This window comes from Strongylocentrotus purpuratus, unplaced genomic scaffold, assembly GCF_000002235.5.
Source record: "Strongylocentrotus purpuratus isolate Spur 01 unplaced genomic scaffold, Spur_5.0 spur5_scaffold_11, whole genome shotgun sequence".
NCBI lineage: Eukaryota > Metazoa > Echinodermata > Echinoidea > Camarodonta > Strongylocentrotidae > Strongylocentrotus > Strongylocentrotus purpuratus.
This window is the reverse complement of record NW_022145596.1, coordinates 26,673,418-26,699,572: the sequence shown is the minus strand read 5'-3', so window position 1 is coordinate 26,699,572 and position 26,155 is coordinate 26,673,418. Positions and strand designations below refer to the sequence as shown.

The 26,155-nt window shown below is 37.5% G+C and overlaps 1 protein-coding gene across 1 annotated transcript in view; it reads left to right on the top strand.

The window, feature by feature from the left end:
- The window catches only part of LOC105441868 (lysosome membrane protein 2-like), a 31,713-nt gene extending 10,916 nt beyond the window's left edge, over positions 1 to 20,797 (top strand). Inside the window, exons 6-11 of the mRNA XM_030981042.1 lie at positions 386 to 567; positions 2,711 to 2,829; positions 7,973 to 8,046; positions 11,115 to 11,166; positions 18,886 to 19,074; positions 20,054 to 20,797. Of these exons, the coding sequence (XP_030836902.1) occupies positions 386 to 567; positions 2,711 to 2,829; positions 7,973 to 8,046; positions 11,115 to 11,166; positions 18,886 to 19,074; positions 20,054 to 20,128 (691 nt within the window). The 3' untranslated portion in view covers positions 20,129 to 20,797. The remainder of the gene's footprint in view (positions 1 to 385; positions 568 to 2,710; positions 2,830 to 7,972; positions 8,047 to 11,114; positions 11,167 to 18,885; positions 19,075 to 20,053) is intronic.
- The last annotated feature ends 5,358 nt before the right edge of the window (positions 20,798 to 26,155 follow it).

Genomic DNA, 26,155 nt, shown 5'->3' with positions numbered 1-26,155 from the left:
ACTCCCAAAAGATATGTTAACCACTACTTTGGGATGGATTCCACCTAGTTAACTTATGGAGTGGAAAACAAGGTGATTCTTAGAGTGGATTTTAACTTCTCTGCATTAAAAGAAAAAAATGTTCATGAATCACTGTCCAAGTTTAGCGTTCATGACAAGCATTTGATATTACATTCCTCAAATTGTACAGAAGCTGCATCATAAACGAGTACAAACCCATTATACAAACTATGTGATGCTGTGATACAATTGTAACCCGTACGAGCTCTCTCAATGAAAAGATAAATAGAGGAGGTGGTGTGGGAGTGTGGTTTCGCGGAATAACTGATTTTCTTTGAGCTGTTATTTAAATATTTAAGCAAAATTTTGTTTGAATAATTTGCAGATCTGGCTTGTTGGTGTTTAAGGGATACCGGGAGTTTCGTGGTATATGGTTGTATTACTTTAGTGCACCAGAGTACCTGTATGCCAATGCCAGCATCTACCCCACTAACATCGATTTCTGCACCCCTGATCAGACCACCTGCCCCCCTACAGGATTGATCAATGTCAGTGAATGCTATTTTCGTAAGTAAAAATTAATAATATGTGGCCTCATTTGCCCAGAGTAGCTATATAAGTATCAATACTGCTGTTCCTTCCTATTTCATTATAATTTCTTCCCTTTACTGTTTCAGTATCATTGCTTTATTTCGCTACTGCTTACCGGATTCTTTACTTGACTGATTCGTGATTTTATCATTTAATTATTATGATTATTTTTTGTTTTAGTATTATTAGTATTGTTTGTTGTTTTTGATTTTGTGTATATTTATTTTATTCATTTGTATCTGGCAATAAATTAAAAAAAATAATAATTCAGGGGAAAACAAATGTTTTACAAGTTGAGATAATGCAATCTCTGGAACGCCAGGGATAGAGAAAAAAGTTATCGTAACTAGGGCATAAAGCTCCCTTCCAATAATTTTTATGTGCGATTGACGTGGTCTTTATAGAGAGCTGATTACCATGATAAACTCTTTATCAATCGAACTAGTCAGCAAAGTAATTATAATGAAAACATAACAAACAACAATGAATGCAAATCATTACTTAGAGCATTATATGTCGAGAGTGATCCGGCCGGGCGACAAAGTAATATCTTTTGACTAGCCGTATAATTTAACAATTCTTCTATTCGCCTGGCCAAGCGAATGGGGCTCCTTCTCTTGCTGGTTTTGCACAGACAAGAGACACGGGTGAGCGAAGGTGACTTCCCGTCTGAAATCCTGAGCGTTACATCCGGCATTAGCCAGGCAATCTCAGCTTAGGCCAACAAAAAAAAAAATTGGTTGTCCTCGATTGCTTTTCTGGAGTAGGGGCGGGTGGGTGGGCGGATTTTTATTATTTTTTTTTTCTTCATTTTTGTGTGTCTTTTAAAAAAAAATTGTCCTCCCCCCCCCCCCCATTTTTATTCTTTTATTTTTTTGTATTAATATTTTTTCATAAAGAAATAAAAATTCATTGGGATGTCAAGCATTTAAACAAACAAAGTCTATAAAACACTTTAATATGGTAAAAGACTAGTTTAATGAATTATATACACTTAAAATATTGTATCAAACCATATTATGTTCATGAAAATGTAGGATGAAAAAAAGAAAACAGATGCAGAAACCAATAAATCAAATCAAATCAAATCAAGACCAACACAGAAAGTATTTTTGGCTTCGAAAGACAGCACCTTTTAAATCCCCACTGTACTACTTATAGCTACTTGCACCCTCTATATAGCAAACAACACCTAATCGGTGACCTTTGGCCCCATGTTCCTATTTATCTTATGTTAACTGAGAGCTGATTTGATGAGATAACCACCTGTCCAGTGACCTTGCAGGGTGGTCTAATCCTTCCTGTAAACTAGTACAGATAGGCTTTAAAATGAGTTTAAAAATGCTCAGAACCTAAATTGAATGAACGGCATCTTGACATAGAAAAATAAAAATGGCAAGTTTAATAAATACAGAATTGCGTACTGAAAAGGCCAAACTGGCAACGGGACGCATTTTGATCCTTGCAAAATGCATAAAATGGTATATTTGGCATTTAAGAATGCTCTCCCCCCCCCCCCCCCCAAAAAAAAAAATAAATAAATAAATAAAAAAAAAATAATAATAATAATAATAAATAAATAAATAAATAAAACAATTAAAAAAAAATATTACAAAAAATATGAGAGGCCCGAAGATGACGAGCGGGCAGTCGAGGACAACCAAATGATTTTTGTTGTTTTTTGTTTTTTGTTGGGGGGGGGCCTTACGGACAGGATCATGCACACTCTCCCCCCCCCCCCCCCCCCCCCCCCCACTTCTCCCCCGACCCAAACCAAAAACGTGGTGAGCCTAACGACCCTGGGCAATACTGATTGTATCCCCAGCGTACGGACAAGTCAGGCTCGTAAAATTGTTTAGATACCGCAATAAAAATAATCCTCTAATATCATTAAATTTTTCTCCCCTTCCTAACAGACCGCTTGCTCTACTTTTACATTAAGACAACAAATATATTTCTTATATATGCGATTATAGGTGTCCAAATTCGCAAGAATGCCGCGAAATGGACGAATTAAATGCAGACAAATTAATTCACCTGCTGAACATCCAAAATGTATTATGTTTCAAAATTTAAACAAAACAGTTTGTTTTTTCTGTCTTGAATATTTCGTAAACAGAAGCACCTATTTATCTGTCATCACCACATTTTCTCTTTGGGGATGATAGACTTTTTGATGACGTCATTGGCATGACACCTGACTTCAATGTTCATGGAGTAGAGGCTGAAATTGAACCGGTAAAAAGTCCGCTTAATTTTCCTTTTATTTATGTTCTCCTTTTTCTTCATGTTCTAATAAGTCCTTGTTGTTCTTCATCAGCTTTCCTCGTCTTCTCCTTCTTTATTTTTTTTCTTCATCATTACTTCTTCTGCGCCTTTTAAAATGTTAATTGTTCTTTGTCCGTCCTTAGAAAATATTAGATATTTATTATTCTGTTTGATATATCTGTTATTATTGTTACTCTCCATCTCGATCGGATTCCATCATTCTGTTCTTCGTATACCCTTTCGCTTTCTCATATGTTTATGTTGATTTTAATACACTGTTGGTCATAATGGTGGAATAATTATTTTTACCCCAATTTATTGAATGATTTTGACAATGATTTATTCCTAATAGATCTAGATAATAGTATACATTCTCAGATTTTATTGAATGACAATTAGGGAGTGTTTGTTTTGCGTGACTGCTAAAGCATATGTGTGCTACTATGCTAATCAACTAGGGGACCTACGTCCTTAAGTCATAACTGACAGTAATGGGGATTAATGCTTCATAAAAGGGCACTAATATAGCACATCGACACGGTTTTGATCCTGGGGGCTCACAGTAACGAGGCCATTGCTTAGCCATGAATCATGACTGTACGCAGCGGGCGCTAGGGTACGTCGACACCCCGACAAAAACAAAATAACAAAGAAAATGCAATAACATTTCAATAATTCATTGCATTTTCCCCCAGTCCCCAACAGGAAAAATCCTCTGTATGGCCATGCATTATGGTTCAAGGCATGCCCACATAGAAGATATGTTGGGTCTCGGGACAAAATCAAAATCATTCAATAAATTGAGGTGAAAATAATTATTCCACCATTATGACCAACAGTGTACATATTCGATGTCTTGCACAATAGAGACTGTCAGGCGCGGATCCATGTGGCGATTTTTTCGGCCTGCCCCCCCCCTTAGAGTGGAAAACTTCTCTGCATTAAAAGAAAAAAATGTTCATGAATCACTGTCCAAGTTTAGCGTTCATGACAAGCATTTGATATTACATTCCTCAAATTGTACAGAAGCTGCATCATAAACGAGTACAAACCCATTATACAAACTATGTGATGCTGTGATACAATTGTAACCCATACGAGCTCTCTCAATGAAAAGATAAATAGAGGAGGTGGTGTGGGAGTGTGGTTTCGCGGAATAACTGATTTTCTTTGAGCTGTTATTTAAATATTTAAGCAAAATTTTGTTTGAATAATTTGCAGATCTGGCTTGTTGGTGTTTAAGGGATACCGGGAGTTTCGTGGTATATGGTTGTATTACTTTAGTGCACCAGAGTACCTGTATGCCAATGCCAGCATCTACCCCACTAACATCGATTTCTGCACCCCTGATCAGACCACCTGCCCCCCTACAGGATTGATCAATGTCAGTGAATGCTATTTTCGTAAGTAAAAATTAATAATATGTGGCCTCATTTGCCCAGAGTAGCTATATAAGTATCAATACTGCTGTTCCTTCCTATTTCATTATAATTTCTTCCCTTTACTGTTTCAGTATCATTGCTTTATTTCGCTACTGCTTACCGGATTCTTTACTTGACCGATTCGTGATTTTATCATTTAATTATTATGATTATTTTTTGTTTTAGTATTATTAGTATTGTTTGTTGTTTTTGATTTTGTGTATATTTATTTTATTCATTTGTATCTGGCAATAAATTAAAAAAATAATAATTCAGGGGAAAACAATGTTTTACAAGTTGAGATAATGCAATCTCTGGAACGCCAGGGATAGAGAAAAAGTTATCGTAACTAGGGCATAAAGCTCCCTTCCAATAATTTTTATGTGCGATTGACGTGGTCTTTATAGAGAGCTGATTACCATGATAAACTCTTTATCAATCGAACTAGTCAGCAAAGTAATTATAATGAAACATAACAACAACAATGAATGCAAATCATTACTTAGAGCATTATATGTCGAGAGTGATCCGGCCGGGCGACAAAGTAATATCTTTTGACTAGCCGTATAATTTAACAATTCTTCTATTCGCCTGGCCAAGCGAATGGGGCTCCTTCTCTTGCTGGTTTTGCACAGACAAGAGACACGGGTGAGCGAAGGTGACTTCCCGTCTGAAATCCTGAGCGTTACATCCGGCATTAGCCAGGCAATCTCAGCTTAGGCCAAAAAAAAAAAATTGGTTGTCCTCGATTGCTTTTCTGGAGTAGGGGCGGGTGGGTGGGCGGATTTTTATTATTTTTTTTTTCTTCATTTTTGTGTGTCTTTTAAAAAAAAAATTGTCCTCCCCCCCCCCCCATTTTTATTCTTTTATTTTTTTGTATTAATATTTTTTCATAAAGAAATAAAAATTCATTGGGATGTCAAGCATTTAAACAAACAAAGTCTATAAAACACTTTAATATGGTAAAAGACTAGTTTAATGAATTATATACACTTAAAATATTGTATCAAACCATATTATGTTCATGAAAATGTAGGATGAAAAAAAGAAAACAGATGCAGAAACCAATAAATCAAATCAAATCAAATCAAGACCAACACAGAAAGTATTTTTGGCTTCGAAAGACAGCACCTTTTAAATCCCCACTGTACTACTTATAGCTACTTGCACCCTCTATATAGCAAACAACACCTAATCGGTGACCTTTGGCCCCATGTTCCTATTTATCTTATGTTAACTGAGAGCTGATTTGATGAGATAACCACCTGTCCAGTGACCTTGCAGGGTGGTCTAATCCTTCCTGTAAACTAGTACAGATAGGCTTTAAAATGAGTTTAAAAATGCTCAGAACCTAATTGAATGAACGGCATCTTGACATAGAAAAATAAAAATGGCAAGTTTAATAAATACAGAATTGCGTACTGAAAAGGCCAAACTGGCAACGGGACGCATTTTGATCCTTGCAAAATGCATAAAATGGTATATTTGGCATTTAAGAATGCTCTCCCCCCCCCCCCCCCCCCAAAAAAAAAAAAAAAAAAATAAAAAAAAAAAAAATAATAATAATAATAATAATAAATAAATAATATAAACAATTAAAAAAAAATATTACAAAAAATATGAGAGGCCCGAAGATGACGAGCGGGCAGTCGAGGACAACCAAATGATTTTTGTTGTTTTTTGTTTTTTGTTGGGGGGGGGGCCTTACGGACAGGATCATGCACACTCTCCCCCCCCCCCCCCCCCCCCCCACTTCTCCCCCGACCCAAACCAAAAACGTGGTGAGCCTAACGACCCTGGGCAATACTGATTGTATCCCCAGCGTACGGACAAGTCAGGCTCGTAAAATTGTTTAGATACCGCAATAAAAATAATCCTCTAATATCATTAAATTTTGTCTCCCCTTCCTAACAGACCGCTTGCTCTACTTTTACATTAAGACAACAAATATATTTCTTATATATGCGATTATAGGTGTCCAAATTCGCAAGAATGCCGCGAAATGGACGAATTAAATGCAGACAAATTAATTCACCTGCTGAACATCCAAAATGTATTATGTTTCAAAATTTAAACAAAACAGTTTGTTTTTTCTGTCTTGAATATTTCGTAAACAGAAGCACCTATTTATCTGTCATCACCACATTTTCTCTTTGGGGATGATAGACTTTTTGATGACGTCATTGGCATGACACCTGACTTCAATGTTCATGGAGTAGAGGCTGAAATTGAACCGGTAAAAAGTCCGCTTAATTTTCCTTTTATTTATGTTCTCCTTTTTCTTCATGTTCTAATAAGTCCTTGTTGTTCTTCATCAGCTTTCCTCGTCTTCTCCTTCTTTATTTTTTTTCTTCATCATTACTTCTTCTGCGCCTTTTAAAATGTTAATTGTTCTTTGTCCGTCCTTAGAAAATATTAGATATTTATTATTCTGTTTGATATATCTGTTATTATTGTTACTCTCCATCTCGATCGGATTCCATCATTCTGTTCTTCGTATACCCTTTCGCTTTCTCATATGTTTATGTTGATTTTAATACACTGTTGGTCATAATGGTGGAATAATTATTTTTACCCCAATTTATTGAATGATTTTGACAATGATTTATTCCTAATAGATCTAGATAATAGTATACATTCTCAGATTTTATTGAATGACAATTAGGGAGTGTTTGTTTTGCGTGACTGCTAAAGCATATGTGTGCTACTATGCTAATCAACTAGGGGACCTACGTCCTTAAGTCATAACTGACAGTAATGGGGATTAATGCTTCATAAAAGGGCACTAATATAGCACATCGACACGGTTTTGATCCTGGGGGCTCACAGTAACGAGGCCATTGCTTAGCCAATGAATCATGACTGTACGCAGCGGGCGCTAGGGTACGTCGACACCCCGACAAAAACAAAATAACAAAGAAAATGCAATAACATTTCAATAATTCATTGCATTTTCCCCCAGTCCCCAACAGGAAAAAATCCTCTGTATGGCCATGCATTATGGTTCAAGGCATGCCCACATAGAAGATATGTTGGGTCTCGGGACAAAATCAAAATCATTCAATAAATTGAGGTGAAAATAATTATTCCACCATTATGACCAACAGTGTACATATTCGATGTCTTGCACAATAGAGACTGTCAGGCGCGGATCCATGTGGCGATTTTTTCGGCCTGCCCCCCCCCCAGCCCCAAAACTGTTTTAAAAAATAGAATTAAAACGTAAATTTAACCTTTTTAAAACAAAAAACAAAAGCGGGCCCCCCCCCCCCCCACCCCCACAAAAAAATTATAATAATAATAACATTTTCGCTCACACCAAAAATAATTAATGGTTCTCCTTTTCATCACCCCTCTCCTGCGTATTCACCGGCTGAATGAATCGGTGCTAAATTTTTCTCAAAATTTGCCCCCCCCCCCTCTTGTCGGCTTGATCCGCCCCCATGTAATCGCACTCAATGAGACCACGTGGTATACAAAATTGAATTGCTATATATTACCGTTGAACCTATTACTAAATAATAATTTAAAATACATAAAATATAATCGTTTTTAAAATCAATCAAATTATTTTCGCATATTGGACATCAATGATAACAATGAATTAGTGGTATACCTTAAGAGTTATGACTAATATTTAGACTACTACGTCACCAAGTGTTTTATCATGATTATAATTGTATTTTCCTCAGTTATCTGGTGTTACATTCAGAGGAAATCTGCGGGCTCAGGTGAATTTCAAGGTTGGACCATATGATTTTATCCCGTGAGTATGATAATCATCTTGCCTATGATTTATTCATCCCGTCTTATTCGAAAATATAAACCTTCATTAGCCAAATACATGTTTATAGTACGATTCAAGTTATATTGAAAGATAGTACTTTGATGTGTCGTGATGTAGTCATTGTTGGTCAAACAGTTTTTGAGCGTCAAGTAACGCCTGGCTGGAATGCTCCCCAGGGAGTGGAGACTGTGTGCACAATGACCGGGGTAATGTAAAGCGCTTAGAGCATTTTGTATTAAGCGCTATATTATAGCGGAATATTATTATTAGTAGTAGTGAATGAATCACCGGACTAATGAAGCTCATAATATGGGGTTTGACTCGAGTCTCTGCCACCGAATCAATGACCTCTAGCCAAAACATTAATCTACATTTGCCGCTCTCCACTCAGGTAATTTACATCCTGTCCATCATACAAATGTCCTTTAGCTCTTACAGATAAAAATGTAAAAATGTACTTCGTGTTTGTTTTACGTACGTACACTGGAAGTCTACAATACTGCACTGACTGACTATTTGCGAGAGGTGAAAGAAAGAATGTTTGTTTTACGTACACTGGAAGTCTACAATACTGCACTGACTATTTGCGAGAGGTGAAAGAAAGAATGTTTGTTTTACGTACACTGGAAGTCTACAATACTGCACTGACTGACTATTTGCGAGAGGTGAAAGAAAGAATGTTTGTTTTACGTACGTACACTGGAAGTCTACAATACTGCACTGAGTGACTATTTGCGAGAGGTGAAAGAAAGAAAAATGATTAGAAATGAATGCAGCTGTTCTTTCACATAGAGAAAAATGATTCTCATTATTGCATTACTTTTTCACTCCATAAGCTGAATACCATGCAAGATGCACCGTCCTTTCATAAAGGCTCTGTACCTCATAAGGTGGTCTGTCGTCTACGACAGATCACCTATTGTTTTCGTCAGAATTTTCTTTCTTTCTTTTTATTTCTCCGCACTTTTTTGTGTGTCGGATAACTCAAGATCTGTTAGGTCAATTTCTTTCAATTTTGGCACAGTCATAGGTCCTTGTCATGAGACGTGACAGGAACATTTTCAAGGTCATCAAGTCTTCATGACATCATCCAGGCGCCATTTTTTTTTACTTTCAACTCATGATCATATCTTCATAACAGAAAGTCATTTCTCATTCATATTTATCATGATTAAGGTCAATATCCGTCCGGTCAATTTCAGGTCAAAAAACGCGCGCGCAAAATTTCAAAATGCTCGAAATCGTCTCAAATTCATTTTGCATACGTTTCAGGCCATTTTAAGCATTTCCCCGATAAACGCGCACACGCACATTTTTCGCGTGTTCTGGCATTTTTCAACATAGAATCGCTAAATTTTTTCTGTCATCATATTTGACACATTTTTCCAAGCATTTTGATACCTTGTTCATCCTTTTCTGACCATTAATAACGGAATGAGCGTCCATTTAAGATACATGTCCGTGCGCGCGAGCTCTTGTAATACATAGCATATATGGGCAAAAACATGCCTATACAAAACCATTGTAGCTCTTTAGGATGCAAGGTGACCCCAATTTTTTTGTCACATTTTGATAGAGTATGGATCGGAGATATGATTTCATGTCTCATTTGACCCTCAATTAACTCATGACGTCATCATAATGGCCTCCGAACTCAAAATTTCATTTTGCATATTATGACGTCAGCATATTTACGGAAAATTGATTGTATCTCTGTTAATATTGATCGATTTTCTTCCAAACTTTGATATGTTTTAGCTGAGATAATTTTCTACAAATATAGTTGCCACGAATTTTCATTTTGACAAAGGCATCACGGCGTATTTTTGCGATTAAAGGAGGCATGTCAATTTTTCACATTTTGCGTGTATTCTCTATTGGACATGACTTTTTCTCAAAACTCGATTCTACATTCCCGTCTTTCGCGAGCAATATCTCCGTCGTTTTAGCTTTGTTTTCGCTGAGCTTCGAGTACGTTGTAGCTGAGACAATAAGCTATTTTTCGATCAGATGCCGGGATCATGCTCGTATTTCACTTGCAATGTGGGATGTGAGAATTCCATTTTCCGTTCACGTGTAATCGCTATGGGAAATGTTTTGGTATATCGGTATTTTACGCACTTGACTTACGACCTCGAGACGCCTGGTTTGCGTCCGGGCGTCTCCAACATTTTTTTTCTTCACTTTTTTGTCTTTTTGACCTTTCGCTGTACCGTCTCCTTTGAATATTAAAACACGTAGAATCGCAAATAATGTAATAAACAACCATATTTACTTTATTATTACCCTATTATCACCCTATTATCACTTGATCAATCACTTTTTGCGTGTAATCCCTATGGGAGATGACTTTTTCTCAAATCTGGATTCTACATTTCTGTCAGGCTTTTGCGAGCAATATCGCCGTTATTTCTGCTTTGTTTTTGTTGATTTTTTAGTATGTTGTAGCTGAGACTATATTCTATCTAAATGTCTACTCATTTTTTCCAATCAGATGTCATCATGGTCTGTTGATGATGATCATCAACATCATTATGATCATCATCATCATTATAATCATCACCATTACTATCAAGTTCACTATCATGTTCATCATCATCATCATCATGATCATCATTGTTTACATGTCTATATAACTTCTCCCTTTCTCTATAAAGTAAATATTCAAATTTATCATAAGATTGAAGACAGACCACCTAATTCGTCAAAGTGACGAATTAAAATCTAGTTTGAATATTAAATTACTTTGAAATACTTTGTGTGATTCCACTGCCTGACCACATGGGATATGCTAACCTTTTCGACTCGTACTTCTCGTTACTGAATACTATTATAATCATACTTCAGTTGTGTTTGTATAATTTAGGAATTATATAAATTCATTTAAATTAATGGAATCATCCAATAATTGCTATAAAAATAAACTTTTATGACAAGGAGATGGTACTGTGGTTATATTTGATATGAAGAGGCCACAGAGAACGGATTGTGAGAATTTCAGGCCAACAATTTCTTTTTTTCTTCTTCTTCATTTGATCAATCCCCAGACAAGCAGAGCATATTAGGGACATGTATCTTCCACTGGTATGGTTAAATGAGGTGAGGATATAACCATTCTAAAATTCATCTATTTTCTAAGGAGTATTTTAACAATCGTTTTTTTTCTTTTTAACGCCCGTTATTTCTACAATTTTGTCCGTGAATAACATTTACATGGGAGCCGTGACGGTTCAGTGGTAGAGCAGTGGTCTCGTAACCGGGAGGTCCCGGGTTCGAAGCCAAATCGATGTGCTATAGTGCCCTTTGGTAAGGAATTACCCCTCATTACCAAGTCTCTCAGAGAGGACTTACAAGCATACACATGCTTTCTTAGCAGTTAGGTAAAACCAACCAATCAAGGTTATTAAAATACACATGTTGCTGTTGTTTAGGTTTATAGGCGTTCAATATTCAGGAGTGAATATTTACGCCTCTTCTGTCAAAAAAAAGTTTGCACCTAGAAAATTGCTTATTAAAGGTAAAATTCAAAGAAGATCACAAATATTTTAACTAATGTATCACTAAAAACTGGTAAGCTAACAGATGGCCATTGTACAAGTTTTAGGTCAACTACATATCGGGTGATTTATAAAAATACAAATACAACCACCTCCCTAGCAGCTGGGATATACGAGAGATTCGCCGGAAAAATAACGTGTTTTAATGACGTCACTATATGGACCAACACTGCCCAAGCAGACGACATCCCATAGAGAATGAACATAATTGCAAAGCTATTATTTCTCAAAAAATAATGAGTTTAGTGTATATAAATGTAATGGCATGTCAAACCATTCAAAAGGGGATATGACCTGATTCTGATAACTAAAATATTTTGCTTGTAAATACACAGGATAGCGGTTAATTAACAATTAAAGAAACCAGACTTTCGAATTGAAAACCCCCCCCCCAGAATGATATTAAGGACGGCATTTGTTCCCTCTTGAAACGCCGAACATACCCCGTCTTATTTTGTTTACAAGCGACAGATTCCTTTATTTTTGAATCGCTGCATTTTTCATCAAAATAAAACCATGCGCGGGGTTTAGAGTGAGGCAATAGATTATACATTTAGCCTGCCGGTAGTGAAGTAAGAGAAAGAACTCGGAGAAGATGAAAACACAGGCACTGAAAATGTGTGAGATGTCATGGGACATTGTCTGCTTGTGCAAGTCATGTCCATACTGTGATCTCACACATCTCAGCAGCGTTCGGAGAGCTCTTCAGGTGCTATGCCGGGGCTGTATTTAAGCGTTTTGTAATTTATAATAATCATGACTTCAAATATTTCCAAGCATTGAATTTTGATAACCTTGTCGAATCAAAGTTTCAACTTTGCAATAATGAAAATAAAGTTAGTTTTTAAAATCAATGAATATCTACTTTAATTTAAAAATCATCTATGAACAGTAAACTATTATGAATCTTATGAAAGAGTGTTTTATCCCGAATCATTTAGTATCATTTTGTGTGGTATGTGTTCACGCTTGGATGAACAGGAGACATTGTTTGCGAGAGTGCAAAAATCGACTTGCGCCAAAGTTGAATATGTGATGTTTGAATAACACAATTGGGATTTGGGTATTAATTCGGTCTTTGCAAATTCAAATAAAGTCCCTAACAAAATTAATAATACCACACATATTAAATATCGAATATAAAAAATCAACGAAAATTTGTGCGAGTATGTGTGTGTGTGTGGCTTTGCTTCTGCAAAAAGCATATGCAATGCATTTCATTTGATACATTCGATTCTTTCTCTCCACTCCTCTTATCCCTACATAATATATGCTGTAGGCATCACTTTGGCGCAAGTCGATTTTTGCACTCTCGCAAACAATAAACAATGAACCTTCTAAACCTTCTAAATTTGGAGTCAGCAGGGCGGTATTCCGCATGTCGCTAACTTGTATGGCAGGTGGTACATGCTAAAGTGTGTTTCTACAGTTCTCAACAGATGTGGCTGTTACAGACTGCTGGTCGAGTGCGTTTCATGCTCGTCCAGTTCTTGGGAAACAGGAGTATTTATAAACGTCCTTTCTGGCAAAGGGGATTTCTATTGAGCATTGGTGGTTTCTTCTTTACCTTGACCCTGTTGATACTTGTATGTAGTCCTCTTGCGTTAGGCCAACCTTTCCCTTTTTGATTTTGTACAGCATAACTAAACGACTTTTTTCCCTCCTGCATTCCAGTGTTTCCCATTCTAGGCAGGTCTGTATTTGTGTGACACTGCAGTCCCTTTGGTAGTTTCTGGTTACGAAGCGTGCCGCCCTCCTTTAAACTGCGTCCACTTTATCAGGCGCATAGCCAAAGGGGGCGGTGGGGCGGTCGCCCCCCCCCCCCATTAAAAAAAAAACGCCAGCCAAAAAAAAATAAAAGAGAGAAAAAAGAAGAAAGGAAGAGGAAGTAGGAAGAGTTGAGAACGGTACAACGAATTTGTATTTGATTCGGTTTATTGAAATAAAAGAACATGCAGCTGGGAAGCTGAAATTATTCAATTTACAAAGTCAATATACAACACAATAAACGATCAAAAAATGAATAATTAAAACGTACGACTATAAATCATGCATAATGAAACAAAATGAAAATCAAATATTACATCAAAATCTAAATATATTACAAACGGTACAACGAATCGTCTTCTTTCTCTAATAATTTATGAAACGTCAAAGCTTCCGTGCTTCGCGCGAGAGCGGGGAAACTGAATTCAGACAAGGATTTAGAGTCGAGAACGGTAAAACGAATCGTCTTCTTTCTCTAATAATTTAATGAAACGTCAAAGCTTCCGCGCTTCGTGCGGGAGGGGGTGGGGGGAACTGAATTCAGACAAGGATTAAGAGTCGATCGAGAATGGTACAATGAATCGTCTTCTTTCTTTAATAATCTTATGAAATGTCAGAGCTTTGGGAACTTGATTCAAACAAGGATTAAGAGTCGAGAACGGTCCAACGAATCGTCTTCTTTCTCTTATAATTTAATGGAACGTCAAAGCTTCCACGCTTTGCGCGGGAGGAACTCCCCTCCCTGCACCAACCCCCTAAGGAGCGCGCTACACGCTTCCCGTGCTCACTACCGCCCCCCCCCCCCCTTAAATGAAATCCTGGCTACGCGCTTGCACTTTATTAATTTGCCCTACCCTGTATGGATCCCAGGCACAGCTTGCGTACTCTAATACTGGTATTACCAGGGTCTTGTTTGCGAGGGCTTTCACATTCACTGGGCAAAACCATAGATTTCTCCTGAGGAATCCTAATGTGCGGTTGGCTTTCATGGCTGTGTTTTAAAATGGTTCGCCCACGTCAGTTTACTCTCTATTTCTACTCCCAAGTAAGGATGAGAGCTCGTCCACAAAAGATACAATCCCTTGTCAGAGGTTTTTTCTTATTCGAGATGATTATCACTGAACACTTGGAAGCGTTGAACTTCATGTTCCACCTATTATATCTTGCCCCGACTCCAGAGATGTAAGATCCGCCTGTAAGGAGTCTGTGTGCATCTCATTCTCTACTTCCTTGTATACCAAACAGTCATCTGCGAATAGTCTGGTTTGGCTATTCAGCAGGTCTGGAACGTCATTGATATACATCAGGAACGGTAACGGCCCGAGCACTGTACCCTGGGGCACCCCGGATAGGACTTTGTTTGTTGATGACATCCTTACCTTCACAAGTCACTCTCTGTGTGCAGAATGTCAAGAAATTTCTAAGCCACCGATGTATGTGGTGTCTAATCCCGTAGTAAGCTTTTCCAGTGGTTGTTCATGTGGAACCTTGTCGAAGGTTTTAGCAAAGTCCAAGATGGTCATGTGTACCGAGCTACCCCGGTCAAGTATTCTATCAACATCCGTTAAAGTCCTGTTCATCCAAGCGTGAATACATACCACACACAAATGATGCCAAATGATTTGGGATAAAACACTCTTTCATGAGATGTATAATAATTTTTAAAATAATTAGCAATTTTCTAGGTGTAAGCCTTTTTTTTTACTCACACGGTATAGATTTGGATAAATTGGATTTATTAAAAGTTAAACTTTTTATTAAATTTTGAAGAGGTCAATGGCTGGTGAGAAAAATGCCTATCGGCTATATTTTACGTCCAAGGACATTAAACAATAAAGAGTAGTCTCGCCCACAAAACCTACAGAAGTTATCATGACTATCGATTAGCTCGTTACATAACTACGTTAAGACCCCCCCCCCTCTCTTCTCTGCATGTCATATTTTAATTTTAATTATCAGTTTTCTTTGTCCTTTCTGTCTCTTAACAGACGATAAGACCCATGCAAATTTTATGAATATCTAAATATTACGTACTTTATATTATGTATATCTATGAATACTTATTTATTTATTTCGTTTTATGTAAACAGGGTAGCCCCGTCAGTAATCACAGTACTGTTTTCCAGGGGCTCCTGTAAACAAATGCAACATATATGAAGATACAAACTACTTGAACAATATAAACATCATCGAAAACATCAATACAATGTAACATATAACAGAAAATAAGTAAAGAATAAGAGTGAATAATGAACAAAGCCGTAGTAAGGATATTAAATTTCAATGAGCAATTTCAAATCGATAAAAATATACTCTGATTATTATCAATTATCTATTCCGATTTTAACATATACCATGTCAGTAATTATATTATTGTTATTATATGTGTATGTACAGTCTGTCTTTATTGTAACAATCCTCAGATCAGAATTTTGCACCTAATAAGAAAATATTTTATCATAAATATCATTATTATTATTATTATTATTATTATTATGAGTATATAATCGTTATCATTATAATTATTATTTCTAGTAGTAGTATGAGTAGCAAAAGTGGAAGTAGCAGTAGTAGTAGTCGTAGGAGTAGTAGTATAGTCAGGCGCGGATCCAGGGGGGCGAGCAGGCCTTGGCCACCCCCCCCCCCCCCCAGCAAAAAAAAAAAAAAAGGAGAGAGCGAGAAGGAAAAGAAGGGAAAGGGAAAAAAGAAGAGGAAGAAGAAAAGAAAAGAGGGAAGAAGGAGATCGGGGGGGGGGGGCAAAAGGACTTGCCTCCCAGGCTGTTGCCTTCCCCCTTCCCCCTTCCCCCCAATCAAAAAATAAAAGGGAAGGAAGGAAAGGGAAAGAAAAAGAAAAAGAGAAGATAAAGGGAAGGACAAAAGAAGAAAAGAAAAGAGGGGGGGATATCAGTTGCAATTTTCCCGCCAACAAGTTGTGGATCGGGGGGGGGCAAAAGGCCCAAGCCTCCCCCCCCCCCCGTCCCGCTAAAAAAAAAAGAGAGAAGGAAAAGAGGAGAGCTAAAAGGAAACAAAAAAGAGGAACAAAAAAAGGAAAAGGGAGAAAAGAAGCGGAGATCAGTTGCGGTTAATCCCGCCAACAATGTGTGGAGCGGGGTGGGGATCAAAATGACCTTGCCCCCCCCCCCCCAGAAAACCTAAAAGAGAGATATGGAAGGGAAGGGAAAGGGAAAGAGGAGAGAAAGGGAAAGAAAAAAAAAGAGAATGAAGAAAGGTAAGTGATATCAGTTGCAATTTTCCCGCCAGCAAGGTGTAGATTGGAGGGGGGGGGGGGCTTTGGAGAAATAGAATTCAAACGTGGTTTATTTCTAATTCCATAATGGTGGTTTACAAATAATGCTGAAATGAGATAATTTTCCGAGATTTTTCCTCACTTTATGCGTTTGTTGGAAAATGACAAATTCCTAAATTTACAGCTAGGCAAGAAAGAGAGCGAGAAAGAAAAAATAGTTAACTGCCAGTGTCACATTATAATGGGGTATCAAAATATGCTCATCTGACCATGATTAAATGCCTAAAACCCCAAGGGCTCTGCCCCCTGAATTCCACCAAGAGCCCTTATGCGGGCCCCTTGATACTCATCTGACCATAATTACGTGCCTAAAACCCTTGAGATTCTGGGGCTCCGCCCCCTGAACCCCAAGCCAATTAATGACCTGCCACTGTAACAATTAGGTAACAAAAATCATCTGACCGTAATTAAATGCCTAAAACTCCTGAACTTCCGGGCTCTGCCCCCTGGACCCCGCCTAAGGCACTAAGGCGGACCCTGAATGCTAATCTGACTGTAAATTAAACCCCTGAGCTTCCGGGTTCATCTGACCGCAGGCGCGTAGCCAGGGGGCGGTGGGGTGGTCCCCCATAAACGCCGGCCAAAAAAGAGAGGAGTGAAAAGGGAATAAGACAAAGAACATTTTTGAAATTCAGACAAGGATTAAGAGTCGAGAACGGTACAACGAATCGTCTTCTTTCTCTAATGAATTAATGAAACGTCAAATTTCCGCGAAGCGTGGAGGGGAGGGGGAACTGAATTCAGACGAGGATAATTTTCGAGAACGGTACAACGAATCGTCTTCTTTCTATAATAATTTGATGAAACGCGAATCGGGGGGAAAACTGAATTTAGACAAGGATTGAGAGTCATGAACGGTACAACGAATTGTCTTCTTTCTCTAATGATTTAATGAAACATAGCTCCCGCGCTTCACGCGGGAGGGGATGGGAATTAATTTAGACAAGGATTAAGAGTCGAGAACGGTACGACGAATTGTCTTCTTTTTCTAATGATTTGATGAAACGTAAAAGCTTCCGCGCTTCGCGGGAGGGGGGAAACTGAATTTAGACGAGGATTAAAAAATCATAACGGTATACAACTAATCGTCTTCTTTCGCTAATGATTTAATGAAACGTAAAAGCTTCCTCGCTTCGCGCGGGTGGGAGAAAATAATAATTTAGTTTATTTTATAATAATTATTTTCGAGAGCGGAACAACGAATCGTCTTCATTCTCTAAAAATTTGATGAAACGCGAATCGGGGGGAAAACTGAATTTAGACAAGGATTGAGAGTCGAGAACGGTACAACAAATTGTCTTCTTTCTCTAATGATTTAATGAAACGTAAAAGCTTCCGCGCTTTGCGCGGGAGGGGGGAAACTGAAATTAGACAAGGATTGAAAGTCAGAACGGTACAACGAATTGTCTTCTTTCTCTAATGATTTAATGAAACGTAAAAGCTTCTGCGCTTCGCGCGGGTGGGGAGAACTGAATTTAGACGAGGATTAAAAGTCATAACGGTACAACGAATCGTCTTCTTTCTCTAATAATTTAATGAAACGTCTAAGCTTCCGCGCTGCGCGCGGGAGGTGGGGGGGGGGGAACTGAATTTAGACAAGGATTCGAGTCAAGAACGGTACAACGAATCGTCTTCTGTCTCTAATGATTTAATGAAACGTAAAAGCCTCCGCGCTTTGCGCGGGAGGGGGGAAACTGAAATTAGACAAGGATTTAAAGTCATAACGGTACAACGAATTGTCTTCTATCTCTAATGATTTAATGAAACGTAAAAGCTTCTGCGCTTCGCGCGGGTGGGGGAACTGAAATTAGACGAGGATTAAAAGTCATAACGGTACAACGAATCGTCTTCTTTCTCTAATGATTTAATGAAACGTAAAAGCTTTCGCGGCTTCTCGCGGGATGGGGGGAAACATAATTCAGATGAGGATTATTTTGGGGAATGGTTCAACGAATCGTCTTCTTTCTCTAATAATTTATTGAAATGTCAAAGCTTCCGCGCTTCCACCCACGCACCCCTAATTACGTCACTGCTGGTCACCATTACGTATATTTGACTCGCATTATTTCAAATTTGGGCCTCCCCCCCCCCCCTATGAAATCCTGGATCCGCGCCTGAGTATAGTTGTTATTTGGTCATCGTTGATATTATCGTTTATTTTCCAACCTTTTAAATCTTTGTTTTCAGAGCGCGACCCTCCCAGTGGAATATACAGACTTGTATCATAATTACGTCCAGATCCCCCAGTATGTGGTGCTCACGGTCATCGTCCTACTCGTATCTGTAGGGGGTGGGATCGTTGTCGGACTCATCAATTTTCTCATCTGGCGAGCATGGAGAGCGAGAAAAGACAGATTGATGGATGAAGAGAGCAAGGTAGCACCATATTCTACGTTTCGAACACCCCCTTCACCCCCCCCCCACCCAATTAAAAAAAAAAAAAAAAATTCTTTAAAAATCTATACAAAGAAACACCAACAAATCAAAAAATAATAAAAACAAAGCAATTAAATTATGAACATGAAGGATAATCATTAGAAAACAGTGGCGTATCTGTTAGGACACAATGTCCTCCTCCTCCCCATGTAAATTACAAATAAATCCTCCCCATATGAATGACAACTCATTCTATGATTCAATATGTCAGTTTGTTTTAATTAAGCATTATTTTGTATTTCTCAAATTGTTTATTTCAATGAATAGATTTGATTAGAGCTACAGGTCTGTAATGAAAATGCACGAGGAGTTTCCTTTCTAAAGTCTTGGGAGCCTCAAATTTTCATACAAATTTGATGGCAAATTTCACTTAAACTGGAAGGATGTGAATAGGATGTCATTTAACACTCAACTCTGCCAGGATTTTCAAAAGGATATTTGTTTGAAGAAAAATATTGATGATAGAATCCAAAACAAACTTGGGTTTTGTGTTGTACGCAGAAAACCTATATTTTGAATTCTTCCATCAATATTCGTTTTCAATAACATTTATTATTTATTTATTATTATTAAATGAAATCTTGTTTCATATACAATGGAAATAAAATGTCTCTTCTTCTATCAAAATTGTGTTTCATCTTAGGAGCAACACTTTGATATTAATTACCAAATTGTTTTTTTTCTCTCCTTTCTTTGTTCTATGTTTCTTCTCTTTTCTCTTTCTCTTTTCCCTTTCTCATTTCTCTTTCTTTTTTCTCTCTTTCTTTTTTTTCTTTCTTCTTTATCTTTCTCTTTCTCTGTCTCTTTCTATTTTCCCTTCCTTTTATTCTTTTCTCCTTGCCCTTATCTATTTTTCTTTTCCTTTTCTCTTTATATTCCTCCTTTGTCTTTTTTGTGTGGTCTGTTTGTCAAAAAGCAGCATCTGAGTTCCACCAAGAATACTGATGAGGTTGAGAGCAAGGATTATGGTTCTGTTGTTAATAAAGTCGTTTAATCAGCGGTCTCCAGAGACACATCAACCGAGAGAAGTTTGGCATCATGGCTTTTTGCTCCGTATGCCACTGGTTGAATAATAGTATTAATATGTTCTGATGGTAATAGTGCTACTATGTTCTGATGCTCAGTGACGTAGCTTTGGAAAGGGCATGATGAGGGCAAGTGCCCCCATTCGAATGACAAAATAAACTAACGAAAGAAACGGGAAAGACATAGAAAAGGGGAAGGATAGGGGAGAACATGAAGCGATATGGACACTACCTCTCCAACAATCCCCCCTCCGACTTTATCCAGTGACTGCACCATGAACTGCCGATACTTCCCCAAAATGATACACATTATATTATTGCAATGTAAATTAAAGACGTGTGTTCTTGATGAAACCATTGCTATATAGTCACAGATCAAGGACTTGGAAATATAAGGGGCACCCGCAAGTGATGGGAGTTGCGCTAAATATTGAGAGGAGGTATACTCCTTTAAACCTCTCTCATGCCACCATATTATCATTGTGAATTACAATTATTTTACTTTTATATGTGTCTTTCGAAAGACAGGGCATGAAGCGAAAAGAAAATTGACAATTAATTGTATTTATACTTCATGACTTTATTAGCAAGACGAAAAATTAAATGCGTTTATTTTTGTTAAGAATCAGTATTTAAAAGAAAAGAAAAAAAGAAGAAAAAGATGGCATTAAATCAGCTGAAATAAGGTCTCATACTGGGTTGTTCCCTGTATAAGAGATGTAACACATGGCTGTTCAAGGTTTAAAAAAGTATGACCCCCTCATATTTTGCAAAAGCGAGAAGATTATCTGCGTAAAGCCTTCTATTTAACACAAAATAAAAAATTATGTTGCCTTATAAGATGCCCATTAGTCATGCATGTCTACAGATAGTTGTAAACACTTTGTATTTTATGACACCATTGTATCTTATGATCTGATTGCTGTCATTTTGCCCATGTCATGTAGCCAACTTGAGTTCACATTGTTTAAAAATGGAAACAAATTTAATTGAATCGAACTGAATTGAGCTGTCACGGGAAACTTTCCTTTTAGAATGGAGATAATTATAAAGCGTCAAAAGTCCATCATCATCGAGAAGCATAAGGCGTAAAAAGAAAAAGGTTGAAATCTACGGTCGGCGTTTAAAAAAATAAAAACAAAAATTAACCGCTTTTTAGAAATAAAATTTGTAATGAATAAAAAAATATATATTGAAGCAAAAAACTAAAAAACTATCAGCCCAAAGAGAAAGAGGAACAAAAAGAAAGAAAGAAAGAAATTCCGACTGACCGACCCATGTTTTTTAAAGGCCTAACGTACAAAGTAATTATGAATAATAATAACTTTTTCATGAAAGGGAGCAGAGGGCGGCGGGGGGCTGAGGGGTGATTTGTCCTTATCCTGATCTCGCAATGTGTGTCAATATATATTTTTGCATACAGGCTCTCAATTTATTGCCAAACTCAGGTATAATCAATTATAGTTTGTGGTTTGTTTTCATTTAAGATTTGTTCATCTTAATTGGGTTGAAAATGTGATATCGTATTAAGGACAATTCTCTGGAAGACATGTAAATAGTTGATGATGGCCTATTTAGAATTTAGTATATAATATTAAAGTTGGTGCACATTTCTATTGTATTATATGCATATTCTTCGAGAACAACATATGAAACTGTAATGATTATCTTCTGTAATAATTACCTTTAACATGTTTAACATTAATGATTTTAAAGTTGTTATGTTATTCATTACCATGATTACTCTCTCTAGTATTGGATTTTTCTATAGCTTGCTCTCTTTTACTATTTCTTCCCCCCCCCCCCCTTCTCCTCTTCCATCATTGTTTTTACACCTCTCTTTCTCTCTCTTCCTTGACCTTCCTCACGGAAACCAAAATAGACTGCAAAGATGGGTAAAGATGCTGAGAGGGCGAAATAAATGGGATGAGAGAGGAACAGACTGACAGACAGAACTATTTAAGTTGTAAGGGGAAAAATAATGAGAGAGCGATAGAGGAGAGGAGAGGCAGACACTCTCACACACTCCCGCATCCCCGCACACACAGATATACCCAAGCCCACGCTAATTGAAAATGTCCGATGAGATGCAATGCAGAGTGAAAATTTTCTGAGAGAGAGAAAGAAAAAAAATGTGCCTATACTATAATTCACCCCATAAAACTATTTAACATCCTGGTTCGGCCTCTGTATGACCTACCCCACCCCCTTCTCTCTGGCTCCATCTCTCTCGACCATTGGGATCTTTCTCTTCGCTCTTTCCCGGCTCCATCAAGCAATTACCCCCCCCCCCCCCCCACTCACACACACACACACACACTTTCTCTTTCCCACGAACCCTCTCTCTCTCTCCCTCTCTCTCCCACTCTCTCTCTCTCTCTCTCTTCCTCTCGAGAGAGCTCTACAAGTATATAATGACAATAATATAAATGTAAGACTAACAGTAACACACATCGTTGAATGAATTGAATGATTGGCCGGATTCCAGCCGGATAACTTATTGATTCACAGTTGGCAAAAATATAACAATGAAATATTATAATTTATATCAAAATTTTAAAAAAATATAGAAAAATTGGAGGGGGTAAATTTGGATCGGTTTGCTATACCGCTCAGAGAAAATACGTCTTAAAAGACTATGTGGAGGTTCATGAAAAAGGTCCAATCTTTCGATCAAAATGAAATTTACCAAAAGTTAGATGGTTCCTCCATACCGGACTAGTCTTCTTGTAGACGGTCATTTTTCGTAATCTACGTGGTTATGATTATTATTATTATTAATTTGGCATCACCTGTGCCTCGATTAAATGAAATGTCAATGCTTTCGCGCTTAGCGCGGGAGGGGCGAAAACGAATTCAGACAAGGATTAAGAGTAATTAATAATTTAATGAAACGTCAAAGCTTCCGCGTGTCGCGCGGGTGGACGAACCTGAATTCAGACAAGGATTAAGAGTAATCATTTAATGAAACGTCCAAGCGTCCAAAGATGAAGTAAACAATGGTGACACACTAGTAATCATGGGAGACTTCAATGCTAAGATTGGAAAAGGTGAAGACATCAGGTGTGGAGTAGGCACATTTGGCCTTGGCAATAGAAATGAGTGGAGATAAATTAGCAGAATTCTGTCATGTCAATAACCTTAATATAACAAACACAATGTTTGACCACCACAAGAGGAATCTATACTCTTGAAAATCTCATGGGGACAGGTATAGGAACCAAATTGATTACATCTTGATCAGGCGCAGGTGGAAGTCAAGCATCAAAGATGCCAAAGCTTTCCCAGGAGCAGACTGTGATACGGACCATATACTGTAAGTCGCAAAGATGCAAATTAAAGTGTCTAAAGTCAGCAAGAGATCAAAATCAAGAAGACTGAATGTCAAATCCCTTAAGGACCCCAAAACTCTATACAGTCTTTCTTGAACTCATCAGAAACCAAATTCAAGAAGAATCTCTCTGAAATAGAAACTAACAGAGAATCTTCATCAGAAAATATATGGACAGTGTATAAAACAGTACTTAACGAATCTGCTGAAGCAACCCTTGGTCAAGCAACAAGACGTGCCAAGAAGCCCTGGATTAGTATTGAAGTTCTCTTTACTATCTGAAGAAAAGAGCAAATTAAGACAGGATAAAGGTACAATTTAAAAGCCAAGGAAGAAAGGTACAAGAATCTAAGATCAGAAATCCAAAGAAAGATAAGGATAAAGCATATTGGTTGGAAAAAAGATGTAAGGAAGTGAGAGATTTCAATATAGCTGGTAAAGCCATAGAAATGTACTCAGCTATCAAATCAGTCAAGACCGACCCCAGAGAAGCACAACAATCATGTATAAAAGCCAAGAACGGCATCATTTTAAATCAGAGGATAAAAACAATGGACCGCTGGAAAGAATATGGAACTGAGCTTTTCAAAAGACCAATTAATGAGTGTCCGCAAACAGAAGAGCTGGTCCCTATAATGGAACAAGAACCAGTGCTACTTCTTTCAGAAGTTGAACAAGCGGTGAAGAAGCTCAGAGCAGGGAAATCACCAGAAATTGATGGAATATCAGCCGAACTAGTGAAAGCTATTTCTCCACAAATTGTGTGCGACCATTTGGACTTCTTGCCATTGGCCAGATGAATGGAAGATACAGGAATTTGTTGTTCTGTTTAAAATCTGGGGATCAAAAACTGTGCCGAAACTACAGGACTATTGCCCTTATCAGTCACACCAGCAAAATCTTACTCGTGATAATTGTTAACAGAATGAAACAAAAGTTAGAACAAGAGCAACCAGAGGACCAGGCTGCCTACAGAAAAGGCAGAGGGACCAGAGACATGCTTGTATGTTTGCAAGTTTTACTTGAGAAGGTGATTGCCATGGATCAACAAGCTTTTATTATGTTCATAGACTATTCAAAGGCGTTTGATTCTGTGAGCCACAACAAACTATTCTCGATCTTCTTATACAGTGCGTCCCAGAAAAAACGAAACCGAGAATTATCGATGTTTTATCATAACTTAATCACATTTATAATTAATAAATGACACATATTTGAAAAGCTTAGATCCTCTTCTTTCATTTGATGCAACTCATTATGATGCATATTTCACGCATGAGTGATTAAAATCAATTTGAAGAGAGGAAACCGAAAAGTCGTTTGGCGGGCGGTATCTGAATTTCAAAGAGAAAATCACAATTCTAGAAAATTGAGTTCCTGCCCTTTCATATGACACCTCAATCAGGAAAAATGAGCAAGGAATGACAAAGATTTGTTTGTTTAAAGTAGCCCTTACATTTTTATAATTTTAGCAAACAAATTCGTTTTCACTGGCTGCCTGCCATAGCAAAAAACAGAATTGACAAAAGACTTAACTCCGTTTCGTTGACAATCAGCCATGCATGAAGTCTTTCGTCTACGGCTGATGTCAACGAAACGGAGTTATGTCTTTTGTTAATTTCTGATATTTCTGATCAGACACCATTCATAATGTGCATTGCAACACCCATTCACAACACACAATGGCCATCAGTTTTCTGTGATGGTTGGCACACTTCATAAACTTCTTTTTAAGAGCTACCTCTAAATATCTGCATACACCACAACATTCATTAAAAATTGTGTTTTTATATCAGAGCAAAATTTTACGATCAAAATTGCTTAAAGGTAAAGACCAGTTATGGTCATGCGATTGCATTGTGAAAGAAACGTTGTGGAATCGATCAGAAAAGGTTGATCATCTAGCATCTAGCATCTGCAAGGTTCTGGAATCATCAAAATGATAAGAAATTTGGCCCATTCTTCGTAAAGTTACAAGCACTATACACAGAAAGATGTATATGGGACTACCCTATATCTCTCACAGACCATGAGAGAAACAAATTTACCAAATATATGAATTAGTAGGCGGTTTCCCGGCAAATTTGTTATCATCATGTATTAGTCAAAACATATTCTTTCACATGATTGGTGATGAGAGCTTCCATTTCATTTTTTGAAATTGGGGCGTTTCCAATACTGGTCTTTACCTTTAACTTGGTTAATTTTGCCAATTTTCTCAGAGAAAGAACGCATTTTAGTCTTCGAGATGAATTGGATATATGAAGTAGTGTTGTTAAAGGCCACAGATGGCTCTATAACAATATTGAAGCCAACACGGACAGTGATGTGTTCAAGCTTGGTGGTCTCCAATAAACATGCAATAATTACAGCCAATTATTTACAACGTGCATGTGCCCCTCAATTTCATTAGAAGACCCCCCCCCCCTCCCCCACATACTGTCATTTTAGGCTACCATTTTAACTTCAATAATCCGATTAATTCCAATTTCAATTTTGGTGAGAATATATTTCAGATCCAGATGTAAGGAGTGATGACTACTGTATTGTCTACAATTAACATGCGTCATAAATAACCATGCCTCATAATATTTCCCCATCAGCTCCCCCCCTAAGATATGTATTCATGAGGGTAACTGAACAGGTAGCCTGTTATTATTATTAT